Raw genomic sequence first — 19972 nt, forward strand, 5'->3', positions numbered from 1 at the left:
AATTTAAAGGAGTTTTTCAAAAACTGTAGCGTTAAAATACAGGAACATTCAGGTCAAATGAATCTAAAACACACTGGAAACTCCATCAAAGGTTCATAAACATCGTCATAGCAATGGTTCTTTTTGTTAGTATTAAATATGAGCAGAATTAAATCATAGTTTCAAGGAAGTTTAAATATTTTTTTCTTTAATAAAAATGATAAATACAAACGATTGGCAGCTTTGTTTTGCTTTTGGTTTTCCTTTTTCCCCTTACAGTAAACCTGTTGGTTGAAGTGGCTTACAGAAGTAAATGACTTGCATAACATTGCTCTATTTTAGAAACTGACAGCTAATATTATTTAGCAGCTGATTAGATGTGGACTCTCAGAACAAAAAAATCTCTCATGTATATCACTATGAGGGGGCCGTACAAGACATGTTTTTGCCTCATATGTCACAGCAGAGTGAAACTAACATATTTCAACTAAATAGTCTATATACTGTCATATCAACAAATGCAGACAGTCATAGCATAACTAATTGAACGCCTTGAGGTATCTGTACCTCAAGAGATGCCTGGATCCACAGTTGCTGCTATGGTCACCTGTTTCCTTGCAGCCACAAATAAGCTATTTCATTCCCACAACAACAGAGCAGTTAAAAAAGAAGGGAAAAGCCGCCCACACACTAAGAAGCTGACTCATGTCTCCTGCACGTCAGTTCTCCTTGATGGAGGCAGAACACAAAATACCACCTCACCTGTTTTGCCACTTTTTCAGGGCAGATCCAGTTCAGAAGCATGTCCACAGTCCCTGTGCTGCATGCTGCTGCCAGCCACATTGGGTTGCTGCTGTTGCCACACAGGTAAAAATGCACCACCTCTTTATCCAGCATCAGACCGATGGCCTGCAAGAGAGTTTGAATTTTTTTTCTAAAACAGTGACAAAAATACAAAAAAAAGAAGGAAGAAACACCACCAAAAATAAAACCAGTTCTTTCACTTCTTTTAAACCTTTCTTCATAGACCTTTTCCTGATTTTCAAGTCACACTGACAGAAATTTGAAGCAGGTTTACTTGCTGTTTGGCAATAACAAAAACAGAAAGTATAGCTGAATTTGTACTTTTTTATTCATGCATTTTTTGAACCATAAGGCACACTTAAAATCATTTAATTTTCTCAAAAGCTGACCCTTATGGGTGAATTCTTGCTGTGTTTACTGACCATTACCATTGATTATCTATGGTACACAGCAGTCAAAAATATGTCAAATGTTTTAGTACAACTTTGGTAAAATGCACAGTCACACCACTTGATGGATTGTCCAAGCATTCCAGCTGCCGTGATCAGGAGCCTTGTGGAGTAACCGGTAGTGTGCTTAACTTAGCAAACTGAAGTTTTGTATTGTATGAGCTACAACTGAACAATGTTAAGAGTTACTGTAAATGAGTTAAAAATAGTTTGACTTCTCTGTTATATTGCACCCGATGCAAAGCCAGCTTATTGCCGATAAAAGAGGTGCACATAAATAACAACACTTAATAAAATACAAAACGTCACATCAACCCATTCTGACCAATTGTCTGCCTCTTGGCTCCTATAGGCATTGTGGATAGTCGTCCCACATTATATCACAGTTTTGCTTGCGTGATGTGTTTTTCAATCACATTATGCAGAAAAACAGACCGATCGTTCTCTGTTCATTGATATTTCCCCAAATAATCCAGATACAGTTCAAAATTAAACAAATACAAAAACAGGTCTTTTGGAAAATCAGAGTGCTTCCATTCAGTGAGAAAAGATTTTTTTAACTACACAAAGTCGCATACATGCCTTGTCAAGTGGTATCTGAATGTGATGCAGAACATAGTTCACTGCTGACTCAGTCAGCAGTGAACTGTTGGCTGTTGTGACAATTGCGTCGAGGGGAATGAAAACATCTGTAAACAAAGTGGAGAGACATTGGCAGACATAAAGACCTTGAATTGGCAACATTTATTTAAAAGCATTTTGAAGATCTGAACATTTAAAGTAAATGTGGAAAACTTTGAAGCTGACTCCTTTGTACCTTTGCCTGGCCAGTTTTGAACATAGTGGATCAAGTTGATGGCTCGGACCAGCAGTGGACGCAACGCAGCGACTGATTCATTTGTGCCAGGGAAAGAGTTTTCAATGATGTGCAAGGTCCTAAAAGGAGATTTGTAAGTAAGTTAACTCCCGACAGAACAGAATAATATACAAATGCATTTTCTTAAAAATTCATAAAATCTCTGTCTCTTCAGAGTCAGATTACCTCTGGATGTTTGTAAGGAGGTCTTCTGTGCTGGACAGCGCTTCGTCAACAGAACCAGAGGAGAGGACATGAGGAAGACCGAGGAGGCTTTCCCACATTGAAGTCTCATTTTGCAGCCGATCGAATAGCAACACAGACATGCCAGCTGCTGAAAGCACCTCCTCTGGTTTTGTCAGCAACATTTCTGTCAGGATCTGACCAACGAAAGATAAAACATGAGCACCGACAAACACTGGCACGCAGGAACAAGACAAGTACCCCACATGCAAACATACCTGGTTTAGTGTTTGAAGTGAGACTTCAAACATGGTGTTGTTGGTTTCGCAGAAAGTGACCACAGCATTGGTTAAAGTGCTCTGCGGGGTTCTGTTTATCATGGGGAGAGTCAAAGAGCAGATGGCCCTTTTCAAAACGTTTATGGTCTCCAGCATTTTGTCAATGGTTTCCTGTAAAGGGAATCATTTTTATTGAATCTTAAAAAACACACACACACACACATTAGTGGCCTAAATTGTTTCAGTGCTGCTGCACTACAGGTTTATTTGAAATCCCTTCCTGTTCATAAATAATGTGATCTGGTAATGGATATTATGTTTATGCCTTTCTGAATTCAAATTCCTTAAAATAGAATGGCTTCCTTCACACATTGAGTCACACAAAACCTGTTTGGCTTCTTTGCTGAAGAAAAGTAGAGAAAAAGAACTTCCAAGACACAGTTTCCTTTTGCTTGAGAAGTACAGGGATTACACCAAAAACACTTCAAAGTAATCTTCTGCTCATATGTACTAAACAGACCATGAATACAGTGTAACTAAAATCATCTGGCTCAATTGAAATGAACTGGATTATAATAATCTGAAGTGTTTTGAAAGGAATTTGATTATAACAAACGAGTACCGGTAAATGATTCTGCTTGACTTTACCTCTTCATGCAAAGTGGAGTTGATGGCAGTCATGAGCGGGACGCTGTTCTGGTTCCCTTGATGAGAAGACCCTTTAAAAGAAGAACACAGAATTGAAAACTGGCAGCTGGTGAAAGTTTTCACAATCAAATGTAAAAGACAAAATCCAAACAAACAAAAGAATTGACATAAGACATTATTTTTAAACCTATGACCCAAAATACTTTCCCAAAAAAGCATTTATTACTGAGACACACACCATTTATTACCACCTACATAAATAATAAAAAAACAGAGCACACATTTAAATTTAGCACTGCTTAAAAAGCTGAAGATTGTTCATCTTTTCAGGACTCTTATTCAGTCTAGAACAAGCTCAATGGCCTTGTGGAAGAGTGTCTATCCTGAGACTGGAAGGCTGCGAGTTCAAATCCAGACTGAATCATGCTTCTAAAAAAAGGACCCAGCATGACACTCAGCATAATGGGGTCGGATTGGCAGATTAAACCACCAAATGGTTTCTGCACGCCGATGTCCCTGCAGCTCACCGCTCCCCCAGGGGATCAAATACAGAGAACTATTGTGTGACAACTATTGGGACTTAGTTGTCACACACCATTACAATTTTAACTATTACCGTATTTTCCGGACTATAAGTCGCACCGGAGTATAAAAGCCTGTTCACACCGGGACGAATTTCGCCGGCGATTTTCGCCGACGTTTAACGCCTCGTGACTAAACAAAGGGCCCCAATGAGAGTGTGCACACCGACGCGAAAAAACGCCAGGCGTTAAAGCGTCAAAAAAAAAAAACGCCTCGGGTTCGTTTTTTTTTTTCGACGCGTCGCGTCGAAATCTACTCGACCAATGAGAACGGCGCTTTTGCTCACGTGTCTGGAGCTTCTGAAGTTACAGTAAAACACAACTTGGGGGCGCTCAAACACAAAACTGCCTTGCTGAGCACACATACCAGCGAAGAAGATAGACACCAAGTATCGTCTACACAGCCGCGAAGCAATAATGACGGACATTCTAAAACATCCCCGAACCAAGCACCAGTTGGAGCTACTGGTGCTTGAAATATTCATGTTTTCTTTGTTTGATTCTGACAAGCGTGTAAATACTTGCTCTCTTCTTCTGAGTGAAAAGCGACTTTAAGAAGCGTAAAGTTGCGCAGCGCCACCTTGTGTACAGGAGTATTTCTGTTTTACATTAAGCGCCATCTAATGTCAGGGAATGAAATTGCATGTTCACTCCACTCATCGTCAGCGAAAATCGCCTGGGTGTGAACACAAAAAACGTGGCGAAAAACGCTGGCGAATAACGCCTGGCGAATATTCGTCCCGGTGTGTACGGGCCTTTAGTCGCACCAGCCCAAAAATGCATTATAAAGTAGAAAAAAACACAGATAAGTCGCACTGGACTATAAGTCGCATTTTAACTTTCACAACCTTATATGACACAATCATAGCAGACTGTTTATCTAATAATTTCACAGTAATTTTTTCTCAAACTTATTTATTTATTCCTTTCATGAAGCATCATTGGCTAACTAATACTCTGTTTTCATCCTGTATTTGTAGAAACAGTTTTCACTTTTATTGCATTTCTGAATCTATGAAATCATTGGAAAATAGAATATTATGTTGTTAGCCTTCAAGATCTTACTGTAAAAAAAAGTTTGCTGATTCTCTGAGTCACTTAACATCCTCTTAACACTTAACATACCTCATACATCAAATTGACCCAGACACATCATATCTGTTCCTCACAAATGAACATAACAGGAGGGTTAACAATGTATTTATTTCAATTTATTTCTAATATAAGTCGCTGCGGAGTATAAGTCGCACCCCTTGCCAAACTATGAAAAAAAGTGCGACTTATAGTCCGGAAAATACGGTATTCACTTTGGAGATTCTGTTTCTACATGCTTTTCTCCCACATGGCGTCTTTAATCAGCATTCATCTAACATTTTTCCTGGCTTCCCTAAAGTGTAAAAACCAGCGAACCATTTTCTGTTTAAACTGTAGTCAAAGCTCAGGCCTTTATAAATGCACATGTTTAAAAATAAGAACATTTTAGTCTAGTCAATTAAGAAACAAAAAAAAGTTAACAAATGTCAATTTTTTTGGTCATTTATACACTAATGCAACACAAATGTTGCTGCAGTTCCAGCCAGATCTCAACACTGGGTTAATTCTTTTTTCATTTTCATAGATTATTTTTAATCAATCAAAATAAACATACAATTTTGACAAAACAAGTAGTAAAAACCTTACCAAAAATGCTCTCCATGGCTTTAACCAATGCTGCAGGGTCACTTAGGGAGTTATTTGGAATAGCAAAATTGAAAAAATCTCCTCCTTGAATCAGGGTTGCGAACGGTGAAGCTTTCGGCATGTCGACAGACCTGTAACATACATTTAAAAGGGTCAAATACCTCCAGCTCCAGAGCTTTTTCAGCAAAAAAGTCTATGTTGTATTCCGGACAAAGAGAAATATTTTCTGTGGCCCAAATAGCAAAGGACACCTGTGAATTTTGGAACATGACATCTCCTTTAGACAATGTTTCTCAATAAAATGGACAAAACGGGTCAAAAAGGTTATTTGTTGAAAAGGGAAGCAAGCAGCAACATTATTCGCCCTTCTTTTTAAAAAATAACTGTTACATATCTGACTGTTGCTGCCGAAGAGTCTGCAGCAGCCACAGCACTAATACACTTTTGTCAAATTTAGTTACATTGAATTTATGTTTATAAAGCTTTGAACAGAGAAACATCTTGTATAAAACACTTTCCATCTATTTCAAATCTTTCCTAAATTAAATCAAATTTACCTACAAAAAGAAGTCCTTCCTGGCTTATTTTTCAGATGAATTTCCCTTAAATTGTTGTTTTGTGTTTTGGTTTTATTTGGTAGAAAGGGAATAATGATAACCGGGCTGATGTTGTATGTTTATTTACCAAATTAAAATCTAGATGGGAGTAAAACACCAGCTAACTCTGCCTATAGTGCATAATATCTCAAGCAAACCAGTGCACTCTTTTGAGATTTGTATCATAAACATAACAAACAGGTTTTCATGACTAAAGGTTCTCATCGGTGCTGGGAATCATTGCAAAGAAGTGACGGGAGTGGAGTTATAAAAGAAGCAAGAAAATGAAAGGAGAAGAAACAAAAGGAGGAATGTTGTCAATCTGTGATCTAAAAACAGCAAAAACACGTCAGTGTCTTATGAAAATACACCTGACAAGAGACAACATCAAGCATATAATTGAATACATGAGGAGTTATCACATCAGAGCCATATCAGAGATGGCTCAGTGGGTAAGTCAATGGTGTTTGATTGGAGCTCACCGCTCCCCCCAGGGGATGGGTCAGAATGCGGAGAAGAATTTCCCCAATAAAGTATCAATTATTATCAATTATTATTATTATCAGATTTACCGTTTGTCTCGGGATGACGTTGAGGTGCCAGAATCTGCCAGACGTGATGTGTTGTAACAGTGGCTGTCTGTGTTGCACATTAGGGTCTGGAGGAAAGGGAAGAAGCCTGCACTCGGTAGGTTCCTCGGTGACACGTAACCTAGGAGAAGGATTTTTTCTTTTATAGAAACATTCTTAATACCTTATTCTCTTTTTACACTTAAGAAGAATATCTGGAAGGTTGATACACCTGTTGTATCAGTATTTTTGTTCTGGCTTTGAATCGTATCACCTTTTGTGATAAGAATCATCTCAGCTATTGCTTTAGTTGAGAACAAATAAAAGATGTCATGTGAGAGCCCGAAGATCAAGTTGCAACACTACAGCGAACGGGAACAAACATCAGTAGTGTTCATGCCCATAGCTATGTTTCACAGCTCTTAATAAACTGCAGCCCTCAGTCTCATTGAAAATCATCATCACATAACTTTTAAGCCCACAAAAGCTGCAAACTGTGGTGCTCGCATCTCTACAAACTTGCTTTTAAGTGTAACAAATGCGTACAAACTAGCTTATTAAACAAAAAGAAGGCTTCAAACTAGATTAGAAGCAGTGTATGTATTAACACAATTTAAAGCCACAGCGCTGGGTAACAATTTATTCAGGAAATGATCTAGCTTACTACTTACTGTTTTTGTTTTTACCAATACGGGATGTTGAGCGCTTACTTTGAATTGTTGAAATAACTGTGCAAATCAAGCGTCACCCCAGCCACTGTTTTCTATTAAGTGTCTTTCTGTGTTTTTACAGTGATCATGATTGGCGTCGGGCAGTGTCATGTTTCATGGTAACGCCACCGACCGGGTGGAAGAAGGTGGAGAAGAAGCTTGGTGGTGGTGGAAGAAGCTTCAGAAATGGTGGGCCCAATGGGGTGCTGGTATTTTCCAGGTGGAGGTATAACAAATACTTTAACCTCACTGAGATCAAAGGCAAGAATTTACATGGAGTGTACGACCATAGGTGAAAAGATTTTATTGATATCCATAAAATAAGTACAGCGGTCTAAGATTTTCTGTTTGGTTTATGTATTTAGTTCGGTCTGTATATTTGGACTACAGAGATAAAGGTAATTCATTTTATTTAAATGTTTAAATTTGTTTTAGAAAAGATACTTACTTCATAATAGATATTGAAGGTTAGCAGTACAGTACATGTATATTTTCATCAGAAACATTTTTAAAATAGGGCTACAGTATTTTTTACAGTAATATAAATAGTTGCATTTCTAGAAACCAGTTATTTTTACTATTGGGTAATTCAGTTACTAACACAGTTACCATTTGAATTAAGTGTAACTAAAATTATTTACTTTTTTAAACTAAGACTAAAAATATTTTAGTTTTTACATTAAAAAAACCAACAAGACAGCATTCATATTATTTTAATTTAGAAACTACTTGAAGCATTTTGAGATAAACAGAAATCTTGATTGTTTTTACTAATTTAAAAGTCTTTAAAAACAGATTCAACACTTCTACCAATTTTTTATAGTTGATATTGGGTTGCTCAAAGGGTCAAAGGTCAACATGTGGTACATATTGTACGCTTGGAAAAAGTGCCTTTGTTACTATTTGGGTGTGATCCACAACAGTGTTTGTCTCCAGCAAACATAAAACAGGCTATTCTGTTATTATGATTGAACGGGTACAGATTTTACATCTGAGCCCACAAGGGTTATTGAATTACAAATGACTGCATCCTCAGAATATGATCTATTTCAAAGAGGCTAAACTGAACAAAAGGAAAGGGAACAGCTGTTTATGTAAAAAAAGTTTTTTAAACCTATTTATCCATTTGTAATTTAATATACATTAAATTAAAATAATACAATATTATGGAGCTGTTGTAATAAAAAAAAAACAAAGGTGCAATTAAAAGAAAAATCAACTTAAAATCAACTCAAAAAGCAACCCTTTGGATTATTTGCCTGTCTCTTTATGACTGAGTCTTCAGCAAAGGCAACAGGTTAAAAAAGCCAGTATGTGACAGTATGTACAAGGCGTGCCCAACTCCATCAACTTTGCTCGTACAAAAATGATCTGAATGCTTAGAATTCAAAAAATGAAAGAGCCCTAACACCATTTCAAAAGTAAAAGGATAGGCTCCTGTCTACAGGGGTGGCAGCTTTTCAATTCAAATCCCCATTTGTTGATTCTGGTTATGAAACATGACCATTAATTTACATGTAGCAACAAGTTACAAGTCTGAAAAATTCCAAATCAGGATAATTTAATGGATCTATTGGGCAAACTTTAACAACAACAAAAAGTTTACAGTTTGTTGTCACATTCCTAAACATAAGTTTGTGTATTTAGTAAATGAACTCTACTAAATAAAACAGTAAACTTCCTAAACATATATAAAACAGGCCTGGTTAGCTGAAAAAAGTGTTAATGTTAGCTTGAGTAAAATAAACCAAAGTACTGATTAAGCTGTATTTGGTAAGTATTTTATGGGGTAGCAGTGAAGTAAAACTTTTTGTGTGTTTAAACATGGTCCTGAATGCAAACACTTTAATTCAGTTTTGTTTTTCACTTACATGCATCCCGGACAATTGGTGGGAACTGGTGACGGGTTACAGCCATGATGAGGAAGATGAGTATAGGCCAGGAGATCAAGGTTATGGACCATATCTATAAGAACACAAGATGATGTCAAATTTACTCCTTAAAATAACATTTGAGCGCATCCAATTACAAAATTGTCTTTCAACAAAAGACAAAGCACTCAATGAAAAAACTGAAATCTTAAGATTTGACACTCACCGGCCGTCTGATGACCGTCAGGCCATTTTTCCATAAAAGTAGCTTTAGTTGTTGGAAGAAAGCCATTAGTCCAGGAGGCTAAAATGAAGACAAATCCAAAGTCTTTTAGTATTCATTACACAAAGTTTTACAACTCATATCAGGATGAACCTTTCAGATTAAACCGATTTAAAGCCGCTTGATGTCAGTATACTTGCACAGGCATATAGCAAGTATACTACAGACCAGGTATTTCCAAAGTCCAGCCAGTGGGCCAAATGTTTCCCAAATTCTTTTCATAAAATTAATAATATTAGCCCCCCAGCACTTTCAATTTTCATTGTGATTAACCAATTCTTTCCTAAGCTGTTAAACCAGTGGCAACACAGGAGAGTTTACTGTAATCACAATGAACAGATTTGTTTCTCTGACCCAAACCACAGTGTGTTGTAGCTTTGAATAAGATAACTATTAGTGTTATTTTCCTGTTTACATGATTTGCATTTGCATAATAATGAATAACCTAAATATGAACAGAGATTTAATGTTGACAACTTTTTTTCCTAGACAGATGTTATTTCTGGTCTTCAAATACAAAAATCAAAACAATTTTGGTAAAACATGTATTTACATATGTTTGTTATATGTGAAGAAATCAAAAGTATCTCACTGTAAAAATAATTAACCATACTAAGTTTGTTTGCATTTGATGTTATGGACAGTAAACTTCAAGTATATTGCCTCACTTATAGTACAGTGTACTTATAGACTACATACTAGACTAATACACTTAAATAGACTAGTTTTTGCTCAGAGTTTTTCAGGAATAAGCATTATTTAGGAGGACAGGTGTAAGTAAAGAACATTTTCAAAAATTACTTCTATTTATCAGTACACCTTTGAGTCCGTTTTTTAAATATATTATGAGAACAATATAAAAGCAAAAGAGCCATCGTTGTACCGACCTGGTTTTTCCTGCCGTCTTCTTTTATTCTGTTGAATTAAGTGTTATTTATACGCAGGTCGCGGGCTTCTTAAGAAGGACATGACGCCGCTGGAGGCTCCTAGCAGGATGCTCTTTCCATCAATTGGAAAGGAAAGAAATTCACGCAAAATATAACAAATAAGACTTAAAAAATAATAATAATGACTCTCCTCCTGGATGATTCTGCGGCTCTGAGACAGCAGCAGTCAGGACGTGTTGAGTATTTCTGTGCACCTGACGGCGACGGCTCACAAGCTCCTCCTTTGCAAATCTGTGAGAAAAAGGTGTGTGCTGCTGCGCCCATACCTGTGTGACGGAAACTGACAGAAACATGTGACCTGACTGCTTCAGATTTCATGCTAATGAGGGATTGACCACCCTCAAACATTTCTTGAAAGGTCCAAAACAAATAAGGCTGTAAAATCCAAATGCTTTCCACAACATTCTTTAAATTAAAAATAAAAATAGTAATAAAAAAATATTTTTTGTTCGGTTGTTAGGTTTTTCGGTGAAGTTAGGTGTAATAATTTAATTTTATATGAAAGGATCCACCAACACCACTAGTTTTTAATCAGTTTTATTTATTTAATTAATTTATTTATTTTTACTCTTGAATATAAATCAAAAGTAACATTATTAGAAGCAGTGTTGGGGGCAATGAATTACAATGACTGTTGTAATTTTTTTTTCCCTTAGTAATGGAGTAACGTAAAATATTACAGTTCAAATTTCAGTAATCAAATTGCAAGTACTAGGCCACAGAAACCCTCATTACTTCTTTACTCACAAAGCATAGGGGTCATTGTCATTGTCTCTTGGTTAAATGAAACAAAACTGATACTAATAACAAAACCGAGTTACTGATGCATGCATGCACGGATCGGCACCAATCCAGAGTTGGAGATTGTTTAAAGAAAGATGAAGAGAGTGGAAATATGGACATGGACTAATTCAGAGGCATTCTGCATCTGGAGATATTGAAATTATTTCCAATTTGTTGAAAGCTAAGGCAAAAATAGTTCTGTTTAGTGGAGATGAACTGCTTTCCACTGCCCTAGTGTCAATGAGCAACCTGTCTAAAGACTTTGTAGACTACTTTACAATGTACATTTTCTCATGTTTATGTGGTGAATTTTTGCGGTGGTGCTGAAACCCTGATTGTCTTTGTGTTGCCATCTACGTTTTTATTTGAGGATTTTACATAGGTATCTTGTTTGTACTAGCTTTATTCCCTTAAGGATTTTTATGTGAGTAGAAAAAAACGAAAGTTACAAGTAGTGAAAAACCTTGTAAATTGAGGAATGAGTGAGAATGAGTGATGTAATCAATTACTCTTTAAAAATAATGTACCCAACCTTGATTAAAAGATGTGCTGTGACAGACTTCCTTAGGAGCAGGGGATTTCACAAAAGGAGGTTCCATCAGGAGAGAGATTTGTTTTTCAGATGCTGCTGTTGCATAAAACACACACAATACAATCTCATCTACTGTTTGAAATTGATGACGATGACACATGTAAGATATTTTGCTGTAAACCCATTCTAAAAGGTTTACTTCTTTAGCATTTTTTGTTCACAGATGAAGTAGCACATTATATGTTTTTTGAAAATTGTCCTTTTATATAATCCTTTTTTTTAAGATTTGGAGAACCTTATCAAAAAAGTATTAATATAATCTATACTAATAATAACATTTTGTGCAATAGGGTTTGACATCCTCTTTTCATTTTCAAGAGTAAATTATCATCTGACAAGCAAGCAAACTGTGGTCCCTGCCTGACCCTTTTTCCTATTATGACGATATATTGTCACAAAACAATAGGGTTACTGAAAGCTGAGGGTTGGGCCATAGTGAAATAAGTTGACATATGAAACTATTGTATTGTTAAACTCCAAGAAGTCCACCATTAAAAAGTCACCACTCAGGTTTTCCATCTTGATAGAAATATGTGTAAAAGTATCAAGGCTTTTACACACCGTTAAAGAAAAGAAAATCAAAATTCTACAAATTTCAGGTCCTCAAATGTGCTTTCTTACTGTTGAATGGTTTAACATTTTTCAACCAACGCAATAAACTCAACAATACTTTAATTCTTCGAATGAATCTTCCAATGACCTAAGACCTACAATACACAAAGTTCTTTGCGTTTGTTAACCTCCCATCTGATCATCTGAAGGGTGTGAGTCATGCATTTTACTTTGATTGATTAAAACTTATACTTTTCCTTGTTAACAAATTGCGCTTAACTATTTTGCATTTAGTATTTACAATTTTCACATTTCCTATAAATATCCAATTGGTTTTATAACCAACTATCAAAACTCAAAAAAGTTAGGATCAGTTAAGGCTTAACACTCAGCTGCCCACGCCACTCTGGTTTCATCTGAATCTGAGCTTTGTTTGTTATATTTAAACCTGTTACATCAGGTGACAACAGATTGATTTGTCTCAATCTTTTCTTTCATCAGTAGAATTAAGTCAAATATCAAGTGCAGAACAAAAGTCTTAACAGTTTATGTATTATTAACATTCTTTACGTTATTAATAGAACAAAAATTGTGATATTTCTTGTCTTTTGTTGTATTTTCAGGACAGCCTAGCTCTTCAAAACTACAAACTGTACTTTAAATCAAGATTGAGAATTTTCAACATGCACTTATGCTATGAAGAATAACAAATTTAAAAAAACACAATCTAATAAAGAAACATCCATATTTAATTGTTCAGCAATAAACTATAATGTTTGGCAACTCAGTTTTGGATTTTCAGCATAAAGTTCAGTCACAGAGTTAAAATGACTCCACAACACACAAACCTGTGAAAAGTGGAACAGATCATACATCCTGAATAAGAAATTAAAATCTGATGATACTGCTTTTACATGGCACTTTTGTGTCAGGCACATCAAGGAGTTCCATCAGTAAACTATTTTCCAGTGGGTGGGCTGTTCACACTCTTTCTCAGCGTCTCCACAGAAACGGTTGTATGTAGTTTTAGGGTCGAAACCGAGGATCTCCCTCTCTTCGTGGATCCGGAAAGAAAAGGTGGACACAGATGTTCCGATGAAGAATCTAGAAAGAAGCGTGGAACAATAGAATTAAACCAAAGGTGACAAGGACTCGAATGAATAGACAATGCAGAACATGATGTTGAGGAAAAGCAAGTTTTTCAACTTGAGGTATTTTTCTTGGAACCATCAAACTTCTTTTCCAATAACTGTTTTTCACAATTCACCTTTTATGATTAATTGATTTCTCATTTACATATAATATGTAAATGCAATATGTAAATATTTATTAAAATGCTTTCTTTAATGCCAAATTTCTTTATTTAAAGAGGTCAGTTTATTTTGGTAATAAGAACAAAAAAGTCTTTTGAAGGAAATAAACTGACCTCTGGTGGCCATTAAATAAAGTGCAGGTCTATTTTTTTTCCAATGGCAATTTTTTATGTATCAAATAATTGATTTTGCTTATAAAAGTATTTTAGTCACACATTTTATTCATAAAAAAACTATCTTTTAAATTTAGATTAAGAAATGTTATTATGAAGATCAGAAAATTATGTAAAATGCAATGAAGAAGCATTATAGGTTGTGATGTTGAGTTACCTCAAAGACAAAGGGACACGTGACATTATGAAAGCTGTTGTCAGTAAAGAAAACATGCCAGTGACAAAGACTAAGAAAGCGTGAAAAGGACCTTGCATGAGAACATATCCATTGGTCAATGATGGCCACTCCTCCATCTTTCAGAAGCTCCAGGTCCTCTCGAGATGGCTCAAACCGCACCATGCGTGGCAACATTGCTTTTAGCTCCTTCAGTTCTACCAGGTCACAATTTTTAAAGAAATAAATACACTTTAGTTACTATTTATTAGTGAGTAGAAAAGACAGAAAATGCTAAAATAAAACACCATGTTACTATAGTCACTACCTTCACCATCAGCATCTGTAGCAATAAAAACTTTTTCAAGCATGTGTTTCTTCATCAAGTTTAAAATAGTTTTGACTGCGCCCTTCAGGCTGGGTACATCCTCTCTGTGACCCCAGATAAAGTCTTTTCTGCGTAGATGAACGCCGAGGTAAGGCCCACCTTTGGCTGAGCCTGGTTTTGCCTGGAAAGTAAAGGAAAAAAATTATTTTATGCATAACCTTATTTTAAATTTTAGGTATAACCTTAAAATGCTAATTTAGTGTTCTCAGCATAGGGTGTTCAAGATGATCAGTAGATTAACTGCAGGTGTTGGTTTTTGTACAAAAAATGAGGCCCCCACATGGGGACACTTCAATAAAAAAAAAATATTATTTTGTCAACACAGTGAAATACTTTTCGTGTTTTTCTTAATGGAATTTTGTGAGTTACATTTTTTACATTAATTGTTTTTTTTAATACATGAGTTTAAAGGGTTGATAAGCACACGTTAACTGGTTTCAACACTTAAACGTTGTTATTGTGGTCTGTAAATTTTTTTATTTAAATATTCATTTTAAGACAGCAACATGATTGTTTCAGTGTAGAAACATTGTCTTTGACAATAAGTTTAAAATTATTGTTTTACAGTGTTTTCCGATATTACATGCTCATTTTTTTTTCCTTTTCTAAACCCAATTCCTCCTGTCAAGGGCTAATAATTTATTTTTTTGATACTATTTACAATTGTAAATAGTACCTCTTATATAGAGTATTTAACAATCTTAAAGTTCTACTCCAATGATCTTTTGAACTATTCAAAGAGCGTTCCCAGTGGTCTTTTAATTATAATGTTGTTGTTTTTAGCCTAAATTTTAAAAACTGCATCGTTTGTTAGGACATAGTTTCTGCAGAGTGGCAGTAGTTCATTAGAATTGTACATTTACAAGTAAATACATTAGAACGAAGTAGGGCAGGGAGCTTATGTCCCCCTTCTGTAGCACCTACATCACTGAAACAGGTTTTTTCTAACTGCTTTTTTTCATCTGCTCCCGATTCAAAACAATTTGAATAAAGAAATACTCAGAAATGCAATTTTTAGCTTAACTTTCTTTCTATGTGTCCTCCATCATCCAAAAAAACGCCACAAGAACATGTTAAAAACACCAAAAAACACATTTTTTGGAGTGGATCTTTATGAGACAAATCATGAGACAAACATGAAGATCTCCCTTTTATGCTTATACAAACACAAGAGGGTCACATGGTAAACATTTTTAAAAGGAAAAAAAAATCTTAGATTGAGTTCATACATTAAAATCATACTTTAATAATGTGCACACCACCTCACCTTCATGCGCGTCCAGTCCTCTCTGTATACCGTAAGGTCTCTGTCATCGGTAGAATTCAGGTATTTGGCTCTGAACTCGTCTCCTATGAGTCGCAGGTGCTTAGCAAAGACCATACTCCGCCGGGTCTGAGCAAGAACAAACGCAAAAATGTATACAATGGTTTGAAGCAGTTACGTGAGACAACACAACACCCCAATAGAAACACGTCTGAGCTGTAATCTCACAAATGACTCCTTTGAATTACCAGTACTCATTTTTTTAAACTAAACTTACATCCCAGTAGTCCTTTCCAGCATAGACATCGTGAAGCAGCGTCTCTGCTCGATCAAGCATGACAGATCTAAACATAATGGAGAGTTTAGCGCATACATTTGTAAGCTACATGTTTTTCAAGCAAAAAAATCCATTTTAATGCCATTAAGTCACTTTCACTTAAACTTTTGACATAAACTGTAAGAATGGTATTAATTAAGTTTATTATACGTGTAGTTTGACTGTCTTATAGATTAATGTTTACAATAACAGTCAAATATTTTTTTTAGATAATGTCATAAACTGTTTTTAGTATACTCTATAAGAATCAATACAAAAAAAATACACTTAAAAAATTTGTCAAAAATCAAATCAAGAAAAAATATATTTATTAAACCCACACTGATGCACTTTTTATTTCTTAAGTTTCTGGAACTTTCTTTTCCAAAAGAAAGATGATACCAGCTTATTAACACACATCTAAAAGCACTGAGAGCTAAAGCAAAATGAGACTTATATTTACAGAAAGAATACATTTAAATAATGTCTTTAAAAAACTAAAACTATTATCACAGTGTTAACAGATCTGTGCAGTCAGCTTCTGTTATTCTCTGGACTTACGTCACTGTGTAGTTTCTCTGAAGAACTGGAGCCATAATTGAGGCGTGTCCCTGAGCTGACACGCATGTAACATTCCGGGCTCTTGTTTCCTCATAGCCCCAAAACCAGCCCCTGTGGAAACATACATTATGATTGTAGGGCAAATAGAGAGTAGAAGTCAACAAACGTATTTTAGCTCGTCTTTGGTTCAATAAAAATTTGGTTACATTAAAAGAACTTTAGTACTCTTATTGAAACATGGCTATTTTAAACTAATTAGATTTATTTTATTGTATTACCTGTAGTAGCCCTGTTTATCTTTGGAGTACATCAGCTTATCAAAACATGGACGCTCATCTATTTTTTCCTCCCATTTCCCATTGGTCCATCCCTCAGCATAGTTCTGCAGAACCAGAACTTGGTCGATGAACGGGCCTCCGTTCTCTACAAACAGCAAGTAAAAATAGGTCACTCTTAACGCATCCTGTAAAGGAATATGTTGAGCTTTAAACCGGAGCGCTTACCAGCAATGAACTCCTCATACTCAACGACAGGCACGTTGGCCTGCAAGCTGGTGATGCTGAAGAACTCCCCCCATGGGATGCGGGTCTGATCAATGTCTGAACTTTGCCAGTGGTATAGGCGACCCCATGGGGGGAGAACCAAAACCCAGTCACCCCCCTCCTTCCTCAAAGTCTTGACTAGGGACGCCATTCGGATGTAGACATCCCTGCGTAGATTGAATCCCTCTGGAGGATTTACGTCATATAAGAGGTACCTGAAATCCAGAGATTAAGTATAAATTGTGTTGTTCCAAGACAAATAGATTTTTTACACTGTAGTATAAAGTTTACTGATTATTTTTTCTGCAACAAAAAAAAAAAATACTGTACACTCCTGATCAAAATCTTAAGACCAGTTAAGAAAATGCAATGTATCAAAGCTGGACCTTAACTAGGTTCTAACTAGAGTTTCAAAATGCAAAAAGAAGAAAGAGGCGCACAAGAACACATAATTTTGGTCGTCAATTTATTGAAAATAAAAATTTAAATTAAAAGCATTATTCATCAGCTGATCAAAAGTTTAAGACCAAAATTTGAATTCAATGGCATTTTATAATAAGTAGTCGGGAACGCTTTCTTTTACAGTACAGTACTTACAGTGTACTTAAGGGGTATTAACACTTGTGCTATCTTAAATTACCCCACCCTTACATTGACGTGTTCTCCCTACCATGACAAAGGTGGATAAAGGTGGAAAGACTTCATGTAATCCATGGACACCAGTGAAGATCACAAATCATTGAAGAAAAAAGGTTCAGAGCACTGTCTAGTGGGTCTAGATGACCCAACTCCCAATGTTAAAGTGCCTAGGACAGCAGAAGGGTTAACATGGTACTTTTTATGGAATTTACTGAGTACTTACAGGGTGTTTACATAGTACTTTTTGTGTCTACTCGGTACTTACATGGTACTTGCTGTGTATTTATGTGGTACTATTGGATTCATTCTTATGTGGTACATACTGGGTATTTATATTATACTTACTGGGTATTTACATGTTGTGCAAAGGTGTCTTTTGTGGTACTTACCACATGTAAGAACAAGGTAAGTACAAATAAAGTACCTTAAATTTAGGTCTGCACTCATTGTATAGCTTATGATATTTACCATGAATTTCCCACGGAAACTACCCCTCAAGTACAATGAAACCGGACTGTAAAAGAAAGTCAGCCCTATTTCCATTCAACTACATGGTACTTTCAGTAGTAAATGCCGGGTATGTTCACTTGAATATTAATTGGTACTTACCCCTTAAGTACAATGAAACTGGACTGTAAAAGAAAGTCAGCCCTATTTCCACTCTATTACATGGTACTTTCAGTAGTAAATACTGGGTATGTTCACTTGAATATTACTTGGTACTTACCCCTTAAGTACAATGAAACTGGACTGTAAAAGAAAGTCAGCCCTATTTCCACTCTATTACATGGTACTTTCAGTAGTAAATACTGGGTATGTTCACGTATTACCTTCCCGTACAGTGTATATACACACTTGGTCTTCTGACCTTACCAAAGGAGACAACTTGTTGATAAAGGTGAAGAAACTGCATTGTAAAAACATATTCTGGCCTGATTACTTCTTGTAACATGTGGCAAATTTAAAGAGACACAAGACAGCAGTGAAAACAACAATCTTTAATATGATACACTTCTGCAGCATACAGTGTCATCACAATGAAATTTGTTTTAAGTTCTCAACAAAACAGTAAAAAGGAGCATTCCAAAGAACAATCAAGCATGCCGAAACCAACTTTTGAGGTGATCATCAAGAATGCTGCAGCTACTGAGTGTTTTATTTGAAGCCTTTCATGTCTGTTCTCAGCCAATGAGCAGCCTATGTCAGCTAAATAGTTGTTGTTTTAATCAAAGTGTCCACTCAAAACGTTTGGTCTCTTGTTCCCATTTCCTATTTTTACATCTTAAAACTCCACTTAAAACCTCGTTAAAATCTAGCCGTGTAAAATGAAAATTCAAAATTCATACAATTTCTTACCTGGTCTTCAGATTTTGATCACGAGTGTATGAAGCCCTCGAGTATTAGAGATAGGCTTGTGTTGGTTACATAAGGTATGTCAGAATTAATGAATGGATGAGGGTCTGTAATGGGATTACTTCAAATGTAATGAGTTATAAACGTCACTGTAACATCGTTGCAAAAATCTCGGCTCAATCAATTGTTTTCTATCATGCAGGTAAAACTAATGAATCAAAATGTTTGTTAAATTAGCAACAACGCTCGACACAAGCGATCGCGTTGGACAAATTGGATACATTTTCAAATATTAAAGGCCTTGCCAAACATTACAGTTTAGCTAAAATAAATCAAAACATACAGAGAAATACACGGAACTGCAACAAAAAATAGCGTTGGAATTGCTAGCTAGCTAACAAGTGAAAGCTCACCGTAGATCCCTGGCGGCAGCGATGGGTGCTGTACTCGTGTGGCCTGCGCTGAACACATTCTCACTCTTTACTGCAGCAAAAGCAGCAAAAATGCTTAAAAAGAACACACTAAACGAGCAAGTGGAAGAGAAATATATTGCCACAATGTAGAATACGGTGCACGCCATGATTTCCTCTGAGCCACGTACTTCCGGGAAGCACAGACGGCGTCTGTGGCGTTGCTGAGCAACCACTGGCAATCGGAGCACATCTGGAGGTCACAGTTGTGTTCAAAATGTTAATTTCCTTTAGTAATTTAAACCAATCCTTTTAAAACCCACGCAGGAAAATTCACATAAAAACATTTAAATAATAATAAATAAAAACTTTAAAAAAACGTTGTAATGTTTCATTTAGCATTTTCAAAATTCATCAATTAAAATTATATTTATTCAACAAAAATGCATGTTAAATTCAAGTCTGTTTTCATGGTCAGGATAGACATCAGCTTTTTTC

General features: G+C 35.9%; 2 protein-coding genes across 2 annotated transcripts in view; both read right to left on the bottom strand.

Annotated features, from left to right (window-relative positions):
* Positions 1–10635, bottom strand: part of abca12 (ATP binding cassette subfamily A member 12) — a 61294-nt gene extending 50659 nt beyond the window's left edge. Inside the window, exons 1-11 of the mRNA XM_011489666.3 lie at positions 10375–10635; positions 9431–9508; positions 9205–9298; positions 6627–6765; positions 5459–5589; positions 3198–3268; positions 2550–2720; positions 2275–2468; positions 2050–2168; positions 1815–1921; positions 742–888 (exon numbers count right to left, since the gene is read on the bottom strand). Of these exons, the coding sequence (XP_011487968.1) occupies positions 742–888; positions 1815–1921; positions 2050–2168; positions 2275–2468; positions 2550–2720; positions 3198–3268; positions 5459–5589; positions 6627–6765; positions 9205–9298; positions 9431–9496 (1239 nt within the window). The 5' untranslated portion in view covers positions 9497–9508; positions 10375–10635. The remainder of the gene's footprint in view (positions 1–741; positions 889–1814; positions 1922–2049; positions 2169–2274; positions 2469–2549; positions 2721–3197; positions 3269–5458; positions 5590–6626; positions 6766–9204; positions 9299–9430; positions 9509–10374) is intronic.
* Positions 10636–13089: 2454 nt separating this feature from the next.
* Positions 13090–19695, bottom strand: pofut2 (protein O-fucosyltransferase 2). Its single transcript, XM_023951038.1, has 9 exons — positions 19478–19695; positions 17034–17287; positions 16809–16953; positions 16531–16641; positions 15931–15997; positions 15657–15782; positions 14330–14510; positions 14096–14219; positions 13090–13465 (listed from the first exon to the last, which is right to left on the bottom strand). Exons 1-9 carry the CDS (start codon positions 19642–19644, stop codon positions 13312–13314), a joined length of 1329 nt encoding a protein of 442 aa, XP_023806806.1. The 5' UTR covers positions 19645–19695; the 3' UTR covers positions 13090–13311.
* Between the last annotated feature and the right edge of the window lie 277 nt (positions 19696–19972).

Source organism: Oryzias latipes, chromosome 21 (genome assembly GCF_002234675.1).
Source record: "Oryzias latipes chromosome 21, ASM223467v1".
Taxonomy (NCBI): Eukaryota; Metazoa; Chordata; class Actinopteri; order Beloniformes; family Adrianichthyidae; genus Oryzias; species Oryzias latipes.